The sequence below is a fragment of the Myodes glareolus genome, chromosome 12, assembly GCF_982192425.1.
Source record: "Myodes glareolus chromosome 12, mMyoGla1.1, whole genome shotgun sequence".
Lineage (NCBI taxonomy): Eukaryota > Metazoa > Chordata > Mammalia > Rodentia > Cricetidae > Myodes > Myodes glareolus.
Genome location: NC_142037.1, coordinates 40,048,286 through 40,072,908, shown reverse-complemented (window position 1 = coordinate 40,072,908; position 24,623 = coordinate 40,048,286). Strand labels below are relative to the sequence as shown.

Genomic DNA, 24,623 nt, shown 5'->3' with positions numbered 1-24,623 from the left:
TCAATGTGTAATTTAAATTGATAAATATGAAAAAATAAGGTTCCGTACTGTCTGTAGTTGTAGGTCTTTGAGCAGCTGCTAGGTTGAGGATTAAAGGGCACATGGGGAAGAGAATACACATGTAACCCCATCTTTAGAGAATGTGTGTGTGTGTGTGTGTGTGTGTGTGTGTGTGTGTGTTGGGTTAGTAGAAATTCCTTTTACGTTCAGGTATTAGGGTGTGTGTGCTGGGGTAGTAGAATTCCTTTTACATTTAGGTACTAGGCATCAATGAGAAACTGTCCCTGCAGGTTAGGATTACCTTACATAAAGTTTGAGTTCAGATGTCCTGGCTACCTGTACATCTACAGGGCCACTTGGGCTGTAACTGGCCTCTACCTTTGTTGCAATTACATTAAGCCAGTGATTGGCAGGACATGTGCAAAGCATAAATGTTAACAATTTCTAGGAGATGGGCAGCACTCCTGAGATCATGCCTGAGGTGGTTTTTGGGTATTCACATGCATGTGCACACACATACATGCACAGACACACAAAAGTGAAAAAATACACTCACACACAAATCCTAAAACTCCTATGAAAAAGAACTTGGGGTAGTATTCATAGCTACAGAATTTAATCTTTCTTGGCTTGTGCTATAGGCAAGTATGTGGGGCATTTTCTTGATGACAACTGATGTGGCTGAGGGCCCAGCCCACAGGGGCAGCCTGGGCAGCTGGTTGGTCCTGGGTACTTTAGGAAAGCTCAGCAAGCCAAGGAGAGCAAGTCAGTAGAGAGCATTCCTGTCGTGCCTGCCCCAATTAACTGTGATGTGGACGTGTCAGATGGCAGACTCCTCTCGACACTGTTGGTCATAGTGCTTTACCCTAACGCACTAAACTAGGACAGAACCTTTGTGTTAACACAAAAATCTAAGACTATTAACGCAATCAGGCTGCATATCATATTTCAAAAGGCTGTCTATTAATTTCTTTAGGGGGTGTGTGGGTATTTACAGTGACCAATCACCTTTCTCTGTGGACTCACCAAGTTAAACTTCTCCATGTAACTAGGAGAAAGCATTTGTTTAGAGTAACATGTAAGTTACTAGTCCCCTTACATAGCTTTTTTTCAGATTGGGTCTTAGTATATAATCTTGAGAGACTCAGCAAAGCCCAAACCAGTATTTACCAATGCATTCAGCTCAACAGGTAAGAGAACCCTCACTGGACTGGAGCTGAGGAAGTCTGCAGACAGCTGGGTGGTGATGCGCATTTACTAAAGTCTCCTGGGCCTGCTTCCCTGTCCTGTTAAAAATGCCTTTTAAAAATCAAATTCCTGAAGACACGGTGAGAAGAGCCAGTGGCCTCAGAGACCTGGAGTCTGGAGGGTGAGAAATTTGTGCGGAATTCCCTTTCAATCCTGACATCACTTCAACAGAACTGGATTCAGTCTGAGACTTGGGGCTATTTGACAGGGATTTCCAAAGAACTCAGAAAAACTATCAAGCGTTAAATTCCTATGTGAATTAATAACTGTGTAAAATAACTATCAGAAAGTTTGATATCTTTATTCAGAAAAGTGATTCAACTGCAGGAAGATGATCTTTTGAGAGGAAACCCCAAATCTTTTACTGAGCAATTCCATGTAGTCCAAGGTTTATAATCCCAATGAGATTCTTCCACCTGAAGCTTTTCATGCATTCAGGTATTTTGCATGATGCCGGATGTGGTCGGTGATGAAGGTTGCAATGAAGTAGTAGCTATGATCATAACCCTGGAAGACAAAATAAGACATTGTTCTGTACCATTCAGAAACCCCGACATAAATGTCTCTCTTATGAATGAGTCATTCAAACTCTCCTGTCATTTAATTTGCTTGTACATGCTCCAAAAAGCGACAGAATCTGAGGCATGTCACCTGATATTTACCTTTGGCCTTTACATGCACAAGCACACATGGGCACATGTACGCCCATGGAAAGAGGAAGAAAAATTCTCTTACCCGTGTCCTATCTTTATTTGAGAAGAAAGGAATTAATTCATCAAACTCTACATCAAATGGGGCAAGCTGAATCTATTCCAACAAAAACCACTGCTATAGGGAAAGGAAATGCAACCTTCTCTCCTCTAAGTACAAGGTAAGTAGCTTTGAAAGAAATTAAGACTGAAGAACTTCTAAGAGTATTAAAATACCAATGGCCTGGGGAACAGCACCACCTCAGCTGCAATTTAAAAGCAAGGTGGAATAAACTGAAAGTGACAGAAGTCTAAGAACTCATATGTGTGTGTGTATATATGTGTATGTGTGTGTGTGTGTGTGTGTGTGCGTGCTTGCGTGGTTGAACAGTCTGATGGGGAAATGTGAAGTTTCTAAACATGGAAGAGATAAAAACACCCCTAACAAAATATCATCAAGCTTTCACTGGAGGAACAGGGGACTGCCTACATTTTCTTGAGTCAGTACATGTTCTCTTTTCTTGCCAAAAGGTCTGGAAGGTCACTCTGGATCCATCCTGAACTAAGTTCCAATGCAGACACATCCCAGTAACTTAAGAGTAACCTGTCTTCGAGTGTGGAAGAGTATCCAAGAGGAAGGTCACCATGACCAAGACTGTGCCCTAGAATTACTTGATTTCCCACTCAATAATTAGAGTTATGCCTGCTGCCTGCCATGAGGAACCAAGAAGGAGCTTTGAAAGTCTCAACAAGAAGTAAGAGAACACGCTAAGCTACTGGAGTTCTGCTGAAGGTAGACAACTGGAGCTAAGCGTGCCATCCTGGGTAGGGTTCAGTTTCTGGTTACTGGGCTTATTAAATGAGCTCCTTCCACTACATTCTTTGACTAATTAGTCAGTTTGGCTTGTCAAGCAGCTGTGTAATTCCCTATATTTAGCGGCACTTGAGGGGACCTTTCTCCTCCACTCCAAATTCTAAATGGAAAAACATTCAGTAGGAAAGTATGTAAACCCATTCTTTCTGTCTTCAGTCAACTCTCAAAAGGGAAGCAGTGCTCCACCACACTAGATCTCTACATAAAAAGGCAGCACCTCCCTACATACTGTCTAGATCCAATCAGAAAGGCTCAGGTTGAACTTGGAGTGAATAAAGAAGAGCCATGAAAGACCTTCTACACAGAGCAACAGAGATGGGCAGAGGTCAAAACAGCTCCTGAATCTTCAAAAAAGCCCTAAGACTTGGGCAGAAAGGCTAGTCTTTCTCTTTTCTCTTTTCTAAGAAGGGGGTGCTGTTTCTGGATGTTTCCTCAGCATTAGGTCACTGAACTTTCTCCCCATTTTGTAACTTAAGTAACTAAAATCAGGGCATCTAAGGTCCTACTGTCATAATTGGAGTGTCTGAACACTGCCAGAGTTCTGCTGCATATCACAGTTTTTCAACTTAGATGCCACAAAGCCCCAGATTAAAAACTATATGAAATAAATAAATATCCTCATGAACTAGTCCTTTCCTCTCAAGCAATCTTCTTTGGCAACTGACAAAGCATAAATATAAACTGAGAACATTTGCCTACTACAGTCATTTTTGTCTTTCTTTTTATATAAACCTGTTTCCAGCTCCTGTTCACAGAGAGATAGTTATACTTATTAAATGAATAAACCAGTAATTAAAAAATAACAAACAATCCATAGCAAAAATAACATCAAAGCAAACAAACCAAAAGACTTAACCAACAAAGCACCTCTCAGACCTGCAGAAATCTAAGGTCAGGAAGCTGAGCAGGTCTGCAAGTGGCCTCCCTGTGGCCACCACCCAGCAGTGCCCACTCACTGCTCCAGTTACAGCACACCTAACGAAATCTGTCTCAGGCTCTGCAGTTACTCCTTCTGCCTTTGCAGGAAGGAAAATGAATGAAAAGATAGTACCTCGCTGTAAGATTGTAATTGGTGATTTTAGTAAGTTCCTTTGTTTTGGGAAGAATTTACTATTCTGTCTTGGCTCTTTCGAAGGGAGCTAAACTCATTTCTTCATTGCTTGGGATACAGTTAGGCATTTTAGAAATTAATACACTGGTTTATGTTTTCCCCTAACAATGTCATCCATGTTCTAACTCTAGGTTATTGTTTTAACAAACTCCAGATATTTCAGACTTTGCTGGACCAGAAGCTTCCCAGTCTCGGGGAAGCAGACAAAGCACTCAGCGTGCTAATGCCAGGCAGTTAAGGTCATCTGGACAGGAAAGGAACTGGTGTCTCACTCACAGCTACAGCTGATGTGGTTAAACATGGTGCCAAACTTACGACCAAACTGGAATTGGTGTTTCTCAGGTTGGCTATTGAACTAAGTGCCAACTGTAATGGGAAATGTTCAAATAATCCTAAAAAAATGCTATTACTTAAGGATGAAATACACACACAAACCTAATAAATGGAGATAAATATGAATTTGTACGCACACACACATTTTTATATGGTCCACATGATCAAACCACCCTGGCAAACATGGAATTACTAACTCCGTGAAAACTAGAGAGGTAGCAGGCTACATCCAGTCTCCCCTGTGCTAGCTCTAATTCATCCCTCTGCTCTTCAGAACACTGCCTAGAAAAGCCAGAAAGGGACGGGCTATGATCTTGTGTAACAGTCCTGGATCTACCACAAGTTATGACCTCAGACAAGAACTTTACAATGCTGCTCTAAAGCTGACACATGTGTAAAAGGATGAAGGTGCACAGAAACAACCTCACTGGATAGTGTGAGGACTGCAGGTGAAAGCATGGTGCGAACTGTGGTGAGCCACACTGCACACTGGCTAGACTTATCTAGACTTATCTGAGAATTTATCGTCATAGTTAACTTTAGTAGACATGTCAGACACGCCACCTTTAAGCTTTAACAAGTAAGTTTTTTATAAAACATGATCATATGATTTTCAGTGTTCATTTTTCATCTTGAAATGAATGTTTTGTTTATATTATATTCTGAACCTCATGCGTATTTTTAAAAACTAAAAGTAAAATTTCTAAAACCAGAGCAGCACAAAAATGTGACCCAGTGGACAGTCAGAAGAATTTCAGAGGCAACCACACTCCCTCTCACAGCAGCAGGATCCCCAGCAGCACTTGTGGGAGAGGTGGGCCACATTCTCGAGTGTCAGTGGAGAGTCTGTGGGAGACTATCTGTTCAAGCCTTAAACTTCTTGTTTCCCACAGCCTGACAACGAGCAAAAGTGCATTATTTTCCACTGTCAAAAGCTTTCTTATTTAATTTGACCTGAGGTATCACACCTTTCACTCCAGATGCCTTAATGTAACTTAAGACTCCTGCGGCCAACATCCTCTTCTGTCCTCAAGTAGCTAAAATAAAATCTAAGCTGTACATAATCCAGCTTTTTAAAAGTTTTGCTATGTAGACCAAACAAAGGTTTCCCAATACTTGCCTCCTGTAGCCTATAAACAACGGGGACTTTCTTTTCTGTGCAGGCGGCTAGGAAGTTATCAGGGAGCAACTGCCCGCTTGTAAGAAACTCGTCATCTTTTCCTTGATCAATTAATATGTCAATCTGGGAACCTGAAGAGGACTTCACGAGACAGGTCGCATCGTATGCCTATAAATAGAAGAAATATTAAAATTTTACAAGTGTCCAAAACAGTATTCTCCAAAATATACTATACTAGAATAAAAATTAAACTCAAAATTATTTTAACTTTTAGCCTAAATCAGTCACACATCCAATTTCAATTTTTGTAAAATTAACTTAGAGGTAACGGTAACTTAGTAATATGAAAGCAATCACCATCAGAGAAAGTAGCCTCAGGAAAACTTCCATGATACAGAACAACCAAAAACCAAGGTTACTATTACATAGCTGTCCCCGGGCATCTGGGGAATGGCTGTGGAACCCATCCAAGGATGTCAACACGGCAATGCTTCAATAACTTATATAAATAGCAATGTTTGCATATAACCCACACACCTTCCCTAGTACTTGAAATTACTTATAGATTACTCCTAGTACCTGCTACAGTGTGAAGGTGAGTTAGCAGAGAACAGAGACAATGAGGAAAGGTCTGACTGTGTTAACTACAGATGTGACTAAAATGACAGCTTCTTTTGGTTTAATCTACAGATGTAGAACCCATGAGCATGCAGGAGTTAACTATACAATAGTCAACATATATGATTATGTAACACACACACACATATACACACACACACAAACACAATACATGGTATATATACATATACATATAGATGTATATATAACAAACCTAAAAATTTAAGAATGAGTATTTCTTAAACATACCTACCTTCCATTTACTTTCATCTGGTCCCAAATATCCATTAAAAACTTTTTTGCCCCAAGGACAGAGCACTGGGTTGCAAATTGGAGCAAATGCTGACACAGACTTGAGAGACAAGGGAAATTTAAGAATAAGTTATATGTTGCTAATCAAATATAAATGCATACAACTTGCAACTCTGATTTAACACAAAATCCCTGCAACTGTGGCCTCTTCATACTACAGCTTTTTTAAATTTATTTCAAAAGCTCACTAACTGAAGTGCTTAATGCACACCATGCCTTAGAAGTCAGTTTATGTACAAACAAAAGTTTGTGTTCAGAGTTTCTACTCCCCATTCTCACTGAAAACTGATCTGTACTGATATAAACACCGATGTCTCCCTTAGTGGAGCTCTCGTTAATGAGGCATTTCTCTTAAGTGTAGCACAGAAGCAAGGAGGACTGCCTTCACACACAACGCCGAGTCTCAGTGGGGCAACAGTGCGTCTCTCAGCGCTAGAGTTCTCAATGTATACAATTCACGACTACTCATGTTTTTAAAAGACAAAAAAATTATGTTAACAAAATATTTAAGTTCACTCTATACCTAAAACAATAAATTCGCTGACTGACTGTATAATAATTGAAAAACTGAACCCTTATGTTCTAGTGTTGGGTTAGGAAGCTGCCACGAGTAACACTGCAATCTCAGCAGCACTGTCTGAAGTGACTGCAGTCTTTCCACAGGAAGGAAACAGATGAAACCAATCTCAAGACGCCAACACCCTGTTTTAAGCACACTTCACTTCAGTTGCTGAATTTAGTATTTCAGCTGTGGCTTTTCAATCGTGTCTCATTAATAGAAAAGAAAATCTACAAAGCCTTGGGGTGTGAGGTAGGGGTTGGGTCATGGGGGACATAAGTTTCAACCAAGTTGCATTTCAGTATCATTCAGAACATTCATAAACATAAAATTCTAAAATATGAATGTTCTCCATTGTAGGCAATCAAATTCAGCATTACAGAGATGTTTCTCAAGTTGAAGCAATGATAGACAGATAGTGTCACATAATAACAGTAATCAAGACTAAAAATCCTGAGGAAAAATATGTTTAAAAGTATAGTCTGAAAAAGAGCAATGAAAATATAAGCTGTATTTTCTACTACTTCTACCAGGCCAATGAGAACCATTCTGATGGAATTCCTATGCCAATAATCGCATAGCATGTATCACATGTGATCACGTTTCAGCCTACCTCCTGAAACCCCAACCTAAGAAACGTTTTATCCCTGACTGATTCTAAAGCCATTTCAAAATCTCCATCTTTGAACATCCCCATTCACCTCCAGAAGAGTTCTATCAATGAAGCTTACTGTTATCTTACTTTGTATTTTCCAGGATTTTTCAAAGCACAAATCAGAGCTCCGTGGCCTCCCATGGAGTGACCAAAAATAGACATCCTCTGTGGGTCCACTGGGAAATTGGCATTTATGAGTTTTGGAAGCTAGAAAGAATTTAATGATATGATTAAGATCTCAGAGGAAATATTAGACTTTTCCAAAGTTATATATAGCGGCATGATCTGGTGCAGATCAAAAGCACAGTGGCTTGAACTGGTGCGGATTATAAGAAAAACCCTCAGGTGGACAACGGTTACTAATATGTCACTGAAAAATATGCACCCAGATGTTTTATAAATCAATGGATAAAGTTAAGAATATGATACAGAAGAACATTCAAAACATTCTGACCCCCGCCCTCGTATTCACTTATTTAGTGTGTGTCCCCACGCATGTGTGTACCATGCCCCTTATGGAGTCTGCAGGACAACCTGTGACAGCCCAGCTTTCTCCTTCAGGTAGCTTCTATCTAGCTGTAGAACTCAATCTTCAGGCTTGGCAGCTGACGCTGCTAATGTTATAAAGAACGAGTACTTCATGGCGAAAAGCTAGGCAGGAAGATATTTGTTATGGTGAAAGTGTTTTCAATACACAGTATGTCTTACATTAAGAAAAAGTCTAAAGTACATGGAAAATTATGAAATCATTCAAATTAGACAAATACTGAAAAATACTTATAAAATCCAGCTAACGCAAATAGGATGAAATTTCCTAATAACATAGTCTGAAAGTGCATGGAGACTGGAAGGACCACAGCCAAAGGCAGCCAGAGCCTTAAGACAAATGCTTCCAAGAAAAGGGCAACAGTCAGGAAGTGTGACCTCTAGCCTATGCGGAACACTGAGTGGCTAACACCCTCAAAGCAACATTCCCTGCAGAGGGCTGCTAGCTTGCAGGGGTTCTCCACCTGTAGGATGCCATTCCCTGAGGGGGGTTCAAAGGACCCTTTCACAGAGATCGCCTAAGACCTCTGTTGAAAAACACAGATAAGTACAGTAGCAAACTATAGTTCTGAAGCAGCAATGAAAGAACTGTATGGTTGGGGTCAGCACAGCATGAGGGAGGGACTGTATTAAGGGCCGCACCATTGGGAAGGCTGAGAACTACTGCTATAGGGTGAAGAAACTCAGCACACTGAAAACTCGCCGATCTAGCTTTATAGGTTTGAACTGGATATACAAATTGCACCTCCTGCACCACTGCAGTAAAGTCATGTGAGACAGAACAGGAAGGGAAGGAATGCAAAACCCACCCTACCAAGAAAAAGTTACTGACCCGTGCTACATTCAAAAAGACTACCTGACTTTATTTTACATCTTAAATATCTTCTCTCTTGCACATTTCCTAAATTTATGTTTTCTATGGCTCAAGTAGTTTTAAGATTGTCCTGTGTTCCATTAACTTCTGCACCCATTTTATTCTACTGAATTTTCCCTCTGCACCGTCCACAGATGCATCATCATTCCTACCTCGTTCCCTCTCTTTACTTTTTAACTATCACATCCTGTAGCTTTAACAATCTTTAATCCCTGTGGGATCTTAGCAATATTCCAAGGCTCCCCATTCCTTCTACTTTTCCCTCCTCTGCTCAAATACGAATCCTCGGCCTATTTTTTTTGCAGTCTTAGCTATAGTAAACCACATACTACCTTTGTTCCTTTATGACTAAGATACTAAAGTTAAATAGGTGACCAACTAACTATATTAGCACAGTGGACCTGTCTAGCATGTGTAGTTACTTCTGTAGTGAACATTCTTGAGAATTATGCCTGGTGCTCTTGAACATGTGATCTGAGGGGTTAGCCAAGAACTACATCTCAGTCTACTGTGAAAAAGAAACACCTCAATCCTCAAACACAGCACTGCCTAGGTAAACCTTGCAAATTCTTCCCATGAAATATACAATCCAACCTATGGTGTATATAATCTAACCTATGAAGTAACCACAGGTACACAAGTTCCAATGGGCAGAAATATGAGATACATATAATCAAGGCAGTATGACACCTGAAAACCAAAACCAGACAAAAACCCCCAAGCAATTCCACAGTAGTGGATTCCGTCAGAGTGATTTAGATACAATATCAGACAAATTCAAAAGGACAACTGTAAGAATGTTTAACAAAATCAAGAGAATACAGTAAACTAAATGAATTAAAGAATATAAGTAAAAAAAGTAAAGAAGGAAATCAATACAGGATATTAAAGAAGGATTCAAAAGAAGGAAAGCTACTGAAATAAAATCTAGTTGAAATTTTAAAATGAAAAGCTCTTGATTAAATAAATTAACAAGTAGAAAGCCTCACCTGCAGAATGGATAAAGCTTATTTAAGACAGAATATTAGGGACAGAAGATGAAATAAATGAATATGAACATTTGGACATTGATTAAAAACAACAAACAAGATCTCTGGGATACAAATAAAAAGTTAAACTTATGACTCATGGGACAATAGGAAGAACCTCAGACATAAATAATATAATCAATAAAACCAAAACATAAAATTTTCTAAGTCTAGGGATGAAATGGTCTTCCAGATTCATCCAGAAGACATTTAGAATGTCAACAGACAAGATCAGAAAAGAACCTCCCCATTCACATCATCACTGAAATTGAGTACAGAGATCAGAAAGCAGTGAAAGCAGCAATAAGAAACACCAAGTCACACTAACCCACCATAACACATCAGATTTCTCAACAGAACCCTGAAACTTGGAAGAGCATGGGGTAACACATTGTATACAAGGAAATAATACTCAACTCAGATTACCATACCCAGCCAAACTATCTCTTCATAATTACAGAAAAAAACTTCCATAATAAACAGTTTAGAGAATTGATGATCTACTATACACTGAAGAAAAATAAACACATTCATGAGGCTACAGTAAAGAATAAGCTATGGTATAATAGTGGATAAACAAAGAACAAGAAAATGACAGGAACTGATACACACTTTTCAATTAAAAAGTGCTCAGAGCTAGTGAGAGGATACTTACTTGCCTCTAAGTCTGACAATCTGACAATTTTGAGCCTGAATCCTAGGACCCACACATTAGTCAATATATCACTGAGACATTTGCACATCAATGTTTACTGTACAATACCTAAATTATTGAATCAAACTAGGTGTCCATCAATAGAAGAATGAGTAACAAAAATGTGGTTCATATATATGGAACTGTATTCAGCCATGAAGAATAAAATTATGTAATTTGCAAGAAAAGGGATATAACTGGAGATTAACATGTTAAGCAAATTTAGATAAATTCTGTTTTCTTTCATTTGTGGATCCTAAATACATAATTGTGGATCCTAGATACATAAAATCACTTATGTGATATAACGTGAAAGAAGAAAGCAGGATGTCCAAATGCAACACCATGTTGTCATCTACAAAGCTCACACTTAAGAATGGCACAACGAAGAAAAACCAGATGCACACATACTTTCAGTAAGTTTGCTGTGTTGTTGGGCTGTATTTGTAGCTATCCTAGGATGCATGTGGCCATGTGCTGCAGGCTGGCATGTCTGATAGAGGAATAAGTAACAGGAAGGGAGCAGAGAAGTTAAGGGGTTATGTGGGGGTATTGCTTGTATGAAAACGTTGGAACCTAGGATAATGTACAATGAACAAATGCTAACAGGAAAAAAAACGCATCAACAAAATCAATATATAAAAAATAAGTAAAAATTTTAAGTTCAAAATATAGCAAAGCATAATTGCTATCTCGGGGTTAAAAATTATGGGTGCCTGGGTGCTTGGGGTGCCTCAGTGGTGAAGTTCTTGCCTAGTATGCATGAGATCCTGAGTTTGACCTCAGCACCAAAAAACAACAAACAACTCACCACAAAGTATACATGACAAAGATTTCAACTGTTTCTGAGTTATGATATATGTGATAAAATCCAGAAAAATACACACACTGCAATCAATATTATTAAAAGAAGGTATGCTTGCCCTTTCTAATCAAGCCCTTGCTCACTACGTAAGATACCTAACTGACCTGGCTCCAGAACATGGAGGTCTGTTTCATGTGTTATTTTCTCAGATAACCTCCAAAGTGTGCACAGAACTACATTTAATTATAAAAATCATTTAAAATCCTATAGCTATAATATTAGCAGACCTTGGAATTTTTCCTAACTTAAGATTGGTTTTCGAGGGTCATTGCTATGACTTCTCAGGTTTGGAAGGCTCCATAACGAAAACCAGACTCCCAGCGGTCATCAGTCAATAATTACAGGACAGCTGAATTACCTCCTCGGTCACGTAAGAGTACATTCTGTAGTTTGTTTTCCAGGGGTCTTCAGTGGCATTCACGTAGAAGCCCGCACCAGTGCCGAAGTCCCAGCTGTCATCTTCTCCTTTAATGTTGCAGCCACCTAGCAGGGGAAGGGTGTTCTTTTACCACTGTACCGTTGCTCCCCATGCTCAGTAATGTACAGTGGCACCTACCTATAATCTCAGCACTTGGGAGGCTGAGGCAGGGTACTCATTCATCGCCCAACCTGTCAGCCTAGGCTACTTAGTAAGATAACGACCCCCACCACACACTGTTCTCTGAAGATGTGTATCCACACACAATGTGAACTCTCCTCTACTTTTTGAGATACATTATGGGATTCAGCTTTCTGGGTCCTTTTCCCTTGAGTGGTACATGGCACTTGTTCTGGCCAATGAGGTGAGAGGGAAGATTTCCAAATGAGAGTTCAGAAGGCAAGGCAAGCTACCCTAACTTCAACATCTTCCTACACATTCTGAAAACACGTATCTTTATTCTGTTACAAGAAGCTCGTGTGCTCTTTATTTTTCAGGACTGTGTCGTGATGCTTTCCCTGCCAACCCTCCTGGACTACTGACACTTCTGTAATTCTCTTCACCACTATGAGGAGACAGATGTCAATGGTGAAACACTATCTTGAGCTGATATCTGTCCCCTAATGTTCTCTGGAATTATTTCATCCTGTTTCCCCAATCTACTCCCAGTATGGTATTTTAGAGTCATGACGTTGCTTGAATGATCAAAGGATAATGACAGCAAAAACCTAGGAGGAATTATATAATGGGCATTATTCTACTTACAACTTAGACTAAGACTTAGATGTCTGTAAGACATTTTGAGCAGGACACTTACGGGGACTGGTATCTGGAGCAATGACGACAAGGCCGTGTTCTGAGGCAGCTTGCTGAAAGCCAGACTTTGTTATGAAATTTTGTTCTGTGCAAGTTAAACCTGAAGATGAAAAAGGTTGTATGTCAAGTTACACTGTGAATATCCTACACGCTTTAATATTGTACTATACAGTTAATCAGCTAGGTTATTAGGTACTGAAGACTGATATGAGAGTGACCAAGTAAACTAGCAATGATGCTTGAGCTGAACCCAACACGGCAGCACTTTTCCAAAGGTCACTGCTAAATATCTGAATAGTAGCAAAAATGAAGCTTACTGAAATGCATATGCTACAAATTAACTGTAAAACATTTATAGTTATTAGCTCACGAGAGAACAGAGACTAAGCCTACTCATAAACAGTATTAAGTTAATAAGACACAAAGTTACAAGTAACATTAAAAGTAATTGAATGCTCTTGTGTAGCATGGATAACAAAAACCCAGAGACACACATTGGGGTTCAACCTGAAGATCAGGAAAACAAAGCAGCCAGCCACTAGAGAGATCACCTCCACCAAGGCTCAGATGAACAAAGGGGCGATCCTGCAATGTTCACCAACCTCAGACTCCACATTCCAGTGAGTTCCTGTCTCTTCCCCTTTATATTCCTCTCTCCACCCATATTGCTCTTGTCAATAGTGCTCAGCAATCCTAGTGCTGGGATTAAAGGTGAGGGATCCCAAATGCTGGGATCACCATTGTGTGAGCTCCATTTCTCTTTTAGAAAGACTCAATCTTGTGCAGTCCAGGGTGGCCTTGAACTCATAGAGATTCTTACTCCTGGGATTAAAGGTGTGTGCCATCATGCCTAGCTTGTATGGCTGACTAGTATGGCTGCTTTGCCTTCTAATCTTCAGGCAAGCTTTATTTATTAAAACACAAATAATATACTACTATACTCATGAGACCTAATATTTTGCTCTAGACCAGAGTTCAGCATTCAGCCCATCTAGAAAGTTTCTTGTCTGCTTTCTAATGCATGCATCCTTGTGTTCCAGTTCCATTTAGTAGTGTTCTGTTTGACCACTAGAGTCTTTGGAAACTCCAGAAATGCTTGGAAGGTACAAATTACATATAAGTTTCCCAAACCCTTATCACTGAGTACTGAACTTTATGTTCTCAGCTAAGTGACTTGGTCTAATTGAAGAGGAACTAAAAGTGTAATTCTCTTAAGTCTGAAATTATTCTCAAGATAAAGCTATAAAATGGAGTAGGACAAAATTTAAAATCATTTATTTTATTACTTTTTATTTATGTGTGTATGTGTGTGCATGTGTAAGTGCAAGTACCTGTAAGAATCCAGCAGAGGGCGTTAGATCCTCTGTATCTCTAGTTATAGAAGGTGCTAGCTGCCTGATGTGAATTTTAAACACAAAACCACATGCTCTAAGCCACTGAGCCATCTTTCCAGCCCCACCCAAAGATTTTTATAAATGATTCAAGAAATAGATAAGTAGGTCACAATCAAAAAGCAAGACAAAATACTTTTATGAAATTCCAAAGAAAAGTACTTACCAGACAGCCAGTAGAGTGCAGGACACTTTGCACTCTCTGCCTGTGGAGGCAGGTAGACAGCAAGTCTCATTTTACATTTCAGCTCAACACTGCAATTTTAACAACCACAGAGAAGTATTAATGTTCTTCATTAATCAAGACAGAAACTACGTTAACAATTTTAAAAAAGGAAGAATATACAGTAAAGAATTTTTAAAATGTGATTTAACATTTAAAGTACCAACATTAAAGAAATATACCGTACTCCTTTAAGAAAGAATGGAGCCAGCTTAGTATACTGAGCCTATGCTCTGAGGTTGAATAAATTTCAAAAACTTAAATGTAATTCCCAATGTAGCATTTCTATGAAAAAGTCTTTATTTCGAATGAGATATGACATAACAAAACAACTTCTATAAGAAATGAATTCTAAAACCATGGCTCTTCAGTTCTGCATTTGCTTCTGGACACTAAATGTACCACATCCTTGTCTTCCTCTGTGATCACTAGTATCCTATCAGAGTTACTCTGACTGACACTAGATAACTTTGCTTCCTGACTGCTAGTCTTCGGTTCTCTCTAGTCCCTCACTGGAAGCATGCCGCCCAGCTAGAAAATATGTGGAAACTGCCTTCATTCTCTCCACCTACACGATGTGTGGCCAGGTATACGTTCATCCATCAGAATTTAAGGCACCACCACGGTCTCGTTGATTCGGATATGGCTCATGAATTAACCAGTATCCTAAAATAAAATCTCAATCCATTTTCTCCTCTAAACGTTTAGAAATTTTCTTTGCTCCCAGTGCTCTGATATATCATAGCATTGTGGTGTTCTGTACTGGATAGCCTTTTCAGTCTGACAATTTAAACCATGCAGTTGAAGAATTCTAGAATTATCCCTCATGGTAAGTTAGTATACATCATGTGGGTAGACACACCATGGTACCTGTGTAGTGGTCAGGATAGCTTGTGGGAGTCAGTTCTCTGATGGAGGAGGGTTATCTGTCTATTGTGTTATTTTCATTGGTCAATAAAGAGACTGCCTTGGCCCATTTGATAGGACAGAAAATTAGGTAGGCGGAGAAAACAGAACAGAATGCTGGGAAGAGGGCTATGAGGCAGACGCCATGGAGCCAGCCACCAGGTCAGACATGCTGAATCTTTCCCGGTAAGCCGCACCTCGTGGTGTGATACAGATTAATAGAAATGGGTTAATATCAAGATATGAGAGTTAGTCAGTAACTAACTCTCTAAGAGATAATGGGCCAGGCAGTGCTTAAATGAATACAATTTGTGTGTTGATATTTCTGGGACTAAGCTAGCCATGTGGGAGCCGGGTGAGGCGAAAAGCAGGCCTGCCCGCAGCCCCTCACTACAGATGGCGCCCAGACGTGGATAACTGAATCCACAGAAAGCCTGAGAAAGTTTGGGAAAGAATAGAGTAAAGCATGTTTTGTTGGTAGCAGCAATTTCTCGGGTCTACTTTGCTTGCTAGGGGCAAGCAAGGCTTTCATCTAAGAGAGGCTTCCTGACTCAGCTTTAGCTGCAAAACTTTGTGGCTCTTTTAAGAGGTCCTGCCACGAAACACTTAAACGTTGATGAAAAGCTGAACGCACGCTTTTCGGTTTTCAGCCATAGCAGGAAAAAAGCTGTGCTGCTCTAAAATGCCGGTTTTCTGGGCCGTCCTGCCAGGGCAAACTCTGACTCTTTCAGGCAGGCAGTCCGACTGAGTGTGGTCTGTGAGCAGAATGCTGCAGCTTGCTTGCTGGCAAGGACCTTGAAACGCCATAGAGTTGTGGCAGTGAACACAGCTCTGGCTGATACCTCTAACCATGAGTCTGGAAAGCTAAGAAATGAACTGGGTCTAGCCATCAAAGCCACGGTTTTAGACTCATGTGGTCAGAAAAAGAGATATACAGTAAAAAAAAGAGTCAAAGAGAAAGGAAAACCTCTAAATGATTTACTATGAGTTAAAAATATATGTAGGCTAAAGGTTAAAGTTCTTAGGGTAAAAAAGGAAGAAAGAGAGTAGTTGGGTATGGTGGTATACACCTTTAATCCCAACACAAGGGAGGCAGAGGTAGACTGACCTCTGTGACCTCAAGGTGTGGTAGTACACACCTTTAATCCAGTGCCCGGGAGGCAGAGACAGACAGATCTCTGTAAATTCAAGGTGTGGTAACATATACCTTTGAGTCCAACACTTGCGAGGCAGAGACAAGTGGATCTCTGTGAGTTCAAGGACAGCCTGGTCTACAGAGTTATTCCAGGACAAAGATATATACAGAGAACCTGTCTCAAAAAGCCAAAAGTTAAAAGAAAAAATAAAAGAAATAGAGGTTAAAATAAAGCTGCATAAAGATGGAAAATACACAGAGAATCTTAATACTGTATGCTATTATGCTCTCTTTGAATTGTTTGAATGCTGAGGAAGGAGCAACAGCTGCTAAAAGACTTTTGTTTATAAATGCTGCTGAACTAACCCAAGATAGATATTTTGAAAATACCTTGACTTCAGAATTTGGGTCTAAGAATATGATGCTTTGGAAAGGAGGTCCTTCTTTTGTTTTTACAGAGGATGAGACCCTGTGGATTGCTTCTATCCCAATATGGTATGATAGACCACGTCCTCCTGAAAGGTTGCTGTGAACACCCTCAAGAAATTACTTCACTCAACTGCCAACTGAGATGAACCTGGCAGACAGGTTATACCATGAAAGACCTGATTAACAGCGCCCCTATACAGCAGGAAGAAGTTTGGAGAGAAATAACTACGTCCATATTCCCAAATATTGCTTATAAATGTTCTTTTACATTTAAAGGGGGATATGATATAGATATGAATAATTTGCTTTGTTATGGATTTTAAGGTCAATTTTGTTATATGTGTATATATTTCTGATTTTGATTGTGTAGTTCATTTAAAAATGCAATGTATAATTAAAAATATAGGTTGTTAATGGATAATCATCGATAATAGTCAAGCTTGTAGTAATGTTAGTCTGATTTTCTAGAAGTGCATAGATATATTTCGGATAGACATTCATATCTTTCAAAGACTACAGAACATGGCATTTAATGTTTTAATAACTTAGGACTTTTCATGACAATGAGACACGTCTGCTCCTGGCAGCACCAATCTACTTCAAGAGGAAGATGGGCATCGAAGAGGCTCCTTATGGAGTTGGTTAGCCATTTGGGCAAGAAACTGCTCTTGCCTGGACTGTTATATAAACTGGACACAGAGAACCCACAGAGAGAGGACTGCTGAACTTGCCTAAAGGTGAGATGATCTTTCGGGGTTCCTGATTCATGAAAGAGTCTGTGAGACATTCTGCAGGACACAGCAGATAGTGACTGAATTGCCTTTGAAATTTCCTGCTTCATGGAAATGTCTCTGGATATTATGGGCCTGAAGGCCGAAGATGGGTGCCCCAACGATACAGAGGAACTTTGGGTGACTGTCCAGGCAGTGAGATGTCTCTGTCATTTCTAGAGTTTTGGAAGTTGCTTACTTCTTGTTTACTTAGGTAATATATCCTTCTGGAGTCTTTGATGGAGTTGAAGAATGGATAGTCATAGTTATAGTTTTCCATTATTATGATAAAGATATAGTTATAAATATTGTGACTGTAATTCTTGCTTGATAACTGTTTTGTTATATGCAATTTTACTATGTTAAAATGAAAGCCTTTCTTTTTTGTTTAAACAGAAAAAGGGGAAATGATGGAGGAGGGTTATCTGTCTATTGTGTTATTTTCATTGGTCAATAAAGAGACTGCCTTGGCCCATTTGATAGGACAGAAAATTAGGTAGGCGGAGAAAACAGAACAGAATGCTGGGAAGAGGGCTATGAGGCAGACGCCATGGAGCCAGCCACCAGGTCAGACATGCTGAATCTTTCCCGGTAAGCCGCACCTCGTGGTGTGATACAGATTAATAGAAATGGGTTAATATCAAGATATGAGAGTTAGTCAGTAACTAACTCTCTAAGAGATAATGGGCCAGGCAGTGCTTAAATGAATACAATTTGTGTGTTGATATTTCTGGGACTAAGCTAGCCATGTGGGAGCCGGGTGAGGCGAAAAGCAGGCCTGCCCGCAGCCCCTCACTACAGTTCTCTCCTTCTACCACATGAGTTCTGGGGTGTGGTAGTTTGAATAAGAATGCCCCCCACTGACCTATATGTTTTAATGCTTAGTCACAAGGCAGTGGCACTATTTGAAAGGATTAAGTGGTGTGCCATTGTGCAGAGAGTGTTTCACTGGGGGTGGGCTTTCAGGTTTCAAAAGTCCCTGCCTGCCCACCTCCCAGTCTCTCTCTCTCTCTCTCTCTCTCTCTCTCTCTCTCTCTGCCTACAGATTAGGATATAGCTCTTAACTACTTCTCCAGCACCATGCCTGCCTCCTGCCATGCTCCCCACTATGATGATAAAGGACTAAACCTTTGCTAAGTTATATGGCATGTGACTATCTGCATTTATGCATCTGAAATATTGTTTAGCTCCTGCCCTCTGATTCTTTGTCTCCATGTGTATGTGTGTATGTTTAATGCATTTACCTAAGACACAATAGTCAGATTTCAGACAGTGGTAGAAGCAAAGCAAATATGTCTGTTTAAGCTGCCAACTTAATCAAGTCTAGGTTTCTTTGCTATATTAGGAGATCCACAAGGAAGATGTTCTCTGAATTTTTAACTGCAACACAGATAAAGTTCCAGAAAATTTTAGAAGACCATTAAGCCACAACTTGAAGACCGTCTGCAGGCTCTCCTTCTCATAGTGCCCAGGCCAGAAACAACTAAATGTGGTGAAGTTCTCAGATACACAGTGGGCGTGGGGCACAGCAGGCAGGTTTATAAGTGGAAGTTTTATTTAAAATGATAACAAAATACATAATAGAACTGAATGAAAGGTCTCTACAATTGCATCTTAAGCGCTTACCTGTCATGTTCAAAGACCTTCTGGAGCCCCCCGAAGCACCTGTTGCTGGAAATCTGCCTCAGTGCCATTCTTCCTCCTGTGGGTGAGGATGAATCCCATTCATTCGAAAGGCATTTCTCCCCTAAAAACCTTGACACAGAACTGCTCTCGGATCCATTATCTAAACACAACTGTTTTCACACTCACAGGTGTGCTAGCCACACTCGTTTCTAGAAAATGTCAGTACTTTGGTATGTCATCCGTGAGGTTTGTTGTCGTTACTGTCGTGAACTGTCTGACATTCTTTCAAGACAGATCTTAAGTTATATTAATTTAGAAAACTACTGAGCACTTCCAGCATCACAGGCATTTTCTTTTACATGCTGAGGCATCTTTATATGTGCGTCCATTACTCAACTTAGGAGTTTTTGCAAGAAAGTGACAAGCTATCTTTGAGCAATATTTCTCCTCTCAAATAAATTAACAAGCAAACATAAACTCTTAGCTGTGAACTAAAGGAAGAGCTTGTCAGGAAATTTTGAAGCATGGCAATTAATTCCTTTTCTCTTCAATGAATCTGGTTATCACATGAAGATAAATTTAAACATATATATTACCTTTCAACAGAAAATGCATGGGAAAAACCTGGAAAATATTTTTTTATCATAAATACCTATGACACAGAAAAGAATCAACTGATTCTGGTGTGCACCTCACAGAAAGATTTCCTCCCACCCCTAGAAGCACCACTTAAAATATAAAAAGGGATGGGTTTTATGCTCAGCATCTTCAGACACCAGAAACAGGTGTTACACTCTGGTGGTCTTCTCAGTGATGTAACTGGGTGCTGCTATTCCAAGCTACTCTTAGATGTGCAATATCAGTTTGAAAAACAAATTTGGAAATGTCTTTGCACAATTCTAAATGAGAGTAATGTCCACCCTGTCTTTAATCCAGACACTTAGTTGTACATTGGAGGAATGTGATCTGACTTGGTGGGCAACATCGGCGATGCTACTCATAGCTGCTTTGTGGCCCTGCCACCTAGAGGACCATGGAGCTTTCTGTTTTCTTCTCTCTCTGTCTCTGTCTCTCTCTCTTTTTCTTTTTAAAAGAGTTCAGATGAACCAATCCTATAGGGTTAGGGTAGTTACACATAGAGAAAGTATCCTTTGTTCATAGATAGCTTGGTTTTTAACTTAGAAAATATTAACTCTTAAATGACAAATTATTCCATAACATGTTATTATTCTATATAAATTTCAGTTATTCTCAGTCATGTTCCTAAAACATTAACATTACAGAGGCAGACAGTATATATATTTTACACACATACGAGACTGGGGAATAAAATTTATTTGCTAAATGATTCTACAATGAAGTCTTGTTTCCTTTGCTTAGCAGAAACTACATCTGCTTCCTTAAAACATGGCACATTGAATACATATTTGGTACCTAAGAAGCACCTAATTATTGTGATTTGTAGAACTGATGAGTAACTTTTTGAACTTCATTTTTGATACTTTTTTGTATCATTTGAAACTGTTACTTGCCTATCTGAATAAACCACAAGTACTTTATTTCCTCTGTTATTTTTTTTGTAGCTGAATTCTAAATAGAATTTTTTACTTGGTCAGAAGAAACATAGTTAAAACCTTTTTTAAAAAAAAATTGGTAGAATGTCAAAAAAAGAGGAAAAACTTAACATTTTTTCCTTTTATTTGTTTTATTAATTCAATTTTAAATCAAGTAAAGAAGTGATTATATTTAGGTAATTATATTTTTCAATAAAACTTTTCTGTGTGAAAATTAACAACTGCTTTAAACCATAAAATTTATTTTTTATGAATAATATGTGCACATATCATTTTTATCATTACAATAAAGTTATCATTTTTAACTGAGTCACAAATAGTGACACTAAATTTACCTGTTAAGTTGCTACTTGTTCTTTCTGTTTGCACCAAAGGGCAGTGGATCTAAAAAGAAGAAACAGATTGTAATCAGAACATATTCCACCACAGCACAGGCTACCCAGAGGTTATATACACTGACATATTTCCAACTCTTTTGAGGGAGGTGATTGTTGACCTGGGAAATACAGTTGATGGATGAATACTTCAATCCCCCTTAGTCTTCCTTAATAGACACAGTAAGCACAGAGAGGATTTATGAAAAGTTTCTGCACCCGATAAGCTTCTCTGCTGATGTAATAACCCAAATCAGACCCAATCAAACCGAATTAGAAAAAGCTCAGGTTTAATGAATTCCAATGTTCCCGGATGGCTTTCCAGCCCCCCAGAGAGGAGCAGGGAAGGAAGACCGGAAAACCACGTTTGTTCTCTAGGGTGCTATTTAAATATCCAGTGGGAGTAGACTTGAGCATTGTGGTTAGGGGTCATCATTTGAAAGGCTTTCTCGGAGGGGGAGTCTAGACTGAGGCAACTCCCAGGGGAACTTCCACCCAAACAGTTTAGTCAAGAACATATGACATATATGATGATGGTACTGTAAGTAAGAGCTGAAACCGCAAGCACACACTTAGCTATAGAGGGGAGACAACATTCAGTGAAAGATTTAGCAGAACCATTTGCAAAGCTCAGTGAAATCTTTAAATCTTTAAGAACGTGAGAACAAACACTAAAAGGTACCCCACAATTAATAAAAACCCAGAGACAGAAATTGAGGTTCAACCTGAAGGTCAGAAAAGCAAAACAGCCAGCCACTGACTGGCTCTTACCTCTACCTCAGTCTGAAGTGGCAGTGCTGCTTCCAGGAATCTCAGAATGAAACTGAGACTGGGAGCTGTCTCCTCCCATTTTATATTCCTCTCTAGGGCTGGGATTAAAGGCGTGCACCACTACCGCCCAGTTTTCTAAGGCAAACTAGTGCAGCTACTGGGATTAAAGGTGTGTGTCACCACTGCCTGGTCTGTAAGGCTGACCAATGGGGCTGTTTTACTCTCTGATCTTTAGGCAAGCTTTATTTATTAAAATACAAATGAAATATCACTACAAAAAGGTTTTTATTAGTAGAGAGGAAATATGATGGCCATCAGTCACTTATCGAATTTAGGACTAAAAGGGAAAGTAAGCAAGACACACTCTCCAACTCCTAAAAGAAAAGCCTCATGCAGGCATTACATGAGGCATGCTGGGAGAAGGCATTGCTACTGTGGGAGAGGACTGCGCCTTCTGCGTACTGCCCTAAGGATCTCCCAGTGGGATGGATGTGGAGGAACGAGACAGGAATACTGACGGGACTGATCCTGTGCAATCAGCACTGCCTATTACGGGAACAGGTCTCCGTTTTTATAAAAAGTTTGTAAAACTTAAAAACAGAAAAAAAGCTGATAAAATAAGACTGTAACATATTTTTCACAATTGCATAATGTTAAATAGTTCTAAAAACTACAAAGTTTATAAAAGAAAAAGTTAAAGTATGCTAAGGGTGATTTATTAGCAGTAAGATGTTTTAAAGTAAATCTGGTGCAGCTCGTTCATGAAATCTATAGACATCCTAAGCATTCAGGGTCAGTTACATTCATTCTCTGATGCATACCAGGGCTACTTCTGACTTGTAAGCTCCATTTGCAGTAAGCATGCTTTTCCTGGCATCCTATTTTATTTTATCATTTATACCACATTTTACTTCATCTTCTTTATGTGTAGATACACAATTAGTTACCACTGTGTTAGAATTGCCTACCATAGTCTATACATTGTACATGTCCACAGCCCAAGTGGCATCTAGGCTTGCCTAAACTTATTCTGGGATGCTCGCACAAGAATGAACACATTTCTCAGGACCTAGCCTAGTTGCAAAGCAATGTATGACTATTTGCCATAAAGGCTTAGGGTTTGGTCGAAAATCTTTGACAATGAACACACACTTTCGCTGCTTCACAATGAGTAGGCACTTTCTGCTGCTTTGTGTGTGTGTGTGTGTGTGTGTGTGGTACAAACTCAATAGTAACAACCACCAAAGTCTCTTTTTGTCAAAAACTCTATCACCTCCCCCCATTCCTTGATCTTTTAGCATATTAGCATACTTTTCTCCTAACTCACATTCCCTAAATTTCAACTGTAGTTTCTGGGTTTTAAAAAAAAAAATCTAAATCTGCCTTTTTATGTTCAATTTGTAAGCATTACTGCCAGAATTGCTGGGTCCTTCTGCACCTTTCTGTGGAGAGCATTACTGCCAGAATTGCTGGGTCCTTCTGCACCTTTCTGTGGAGATACACAAGTCCTTACCACTGCGTTAGAATTGCAGACCATATTCTATAGTCAAAGGCTTGCCTAAACTCATTCTGGGATGCTCACCCACAAATGAACCCTCTTAAGAACTTAAAACATTCTCAGGATTTAGCCTAGTTGTTAAGCAACCAATGACTGCATCCGTTCGCCACAAGGATTAGGGTTTGGTCAAGGAACTTTGACAATGAATACAACTCTTGCAGCTTCACAATGAGTCGACATTTTCGGCTGCTTGGGGGCGGGCACAAACTCAACAGTACTGACCCGCACGCATTTCTTTACTCAAAGCCTCTCTTGGCCAAACTCTCTATTTCAGGTACTCACACTCAGCCCCCCACCGCCGGCTTGCCGCCCCCACCCACGTGCTTCGTGCCCCTTTTCTTGCTCTCTTCACGTAATTTCCCCCTAACTCAACTAGTTTCTGGGTTGAAAAATCTAAATCTGCCTTCTTATTTTCAAATTTGTAAGCATTCCTGCCAGAATTGCTAGGCCCGTCTATCACCAGCTAGTAAAACCCCACACATTTAAAACCAAACTTAGGTTCTTCATCTTCAAGTCAACTTCCTTATTCATTGACTTGTTTCCAGATCCTTGCCTGAACAGCCTAACTGACATCTGGACTGTCTCAAAGTTTAACTTTAAAAATCACCACTAGCCAAGACAAACTTGGTGATGCGGGATGCGTGTCTTAATCCAGCAGTCAGGAGGCAGAGCCAGATGGATCTCTGTGTTTGAGGCCAGCCTGGTCTACAAAGTGAGTTCTAGGGCAGGCATCAGTTACAAAATAAAAATAAATAAATTCCATTACCATTATGGCAATTATATATGGCTAATAGATAATTTAAAACTTAGTCTATTTTCTTACTAGTATGTTCCACTACAAACAATACCGTTATAGAAGCCTGGGTGTTTAGTCACTTAACTTCTCAATGAATGCCTTTAAGTAGCTCATCTTTAGGCCTAACCAGGGCCTATAAAAAGTGGTAGCAACTTTTGTTAATTTTCAAGAACTGTAAATGCCATCTTTCTGATGACCCAACCAGAAACGACCTATCGAGGACAACATACACCTGAACTGTGAGCGCTGGGCTCCAGCTCCGAGGTGCACGGGCCCCGCGCGCTCCCCGGGGTGACGGGTCGCCCGGGCC

At 39.7% G+C, this 24,623-nt stretch overlaps 1 protein-coding gene across 1 annotated transcript; it reads right to left on the bottom strand.

The window, feature by feature from the left end:
• Nucleotides 1-1,524: 1,524 nt before the first annotated feature.
• On the bottom strand, nt 1,525-21,198 carry Esd (esterase D). Its single transcript, XM_048422199.3, has 9 exons — nt 21,150-21,198; nt 19,241-19,316; nt 14,318-14,406; nt 12,762-12,860; nt 11,885-12,009; nt 7,607-7,726; nt 6,247-6,345; nt 5,376-5,543; nt 1,525-1,755 (listed from the first exon to the last, which is right to left on the bottom strand). The coding sequence occupies exons 2-9, from the start codon at nt 19,306-19,308 to the stop codon at nt 1,675-1,677; spliced, it is 849 nt and encodes a 282-aa protein (XP_048278156.3). The 5' UTR covers nt 19,309-19,316; nt 21,150-21,198; the 3' UTR covers nt 1,525-1,674.
• Between the last annotated feature and the right edge of the window lie 3,425 nt (nt 21,199-24,623).

Bases quoted from the DNA above. Each gene is read 5' to 3' on its own strand.
- Esd (XM_048422199.3), bottom strand. From the start codon at position 19,308: ATGGCACTGAGGCAGATTTCCAGCAACAGGTGCTTCGGGGGGCTCCAG. The intron at 12,861-14,317 runs GTAAGTACTTTT...TTTCATCTTCAG, and splicing joins TGCACTCTACTGGCTGTCTG to GTTTAACTTGCACAGAACAA. The intron at 1,756-5,375 runs GCAAGTATTGGG...TTTGTCTTCCAG, and splicing joins TTGTTTATAGGCTACAGGAG to GGTTATGATCATAGCTACTA.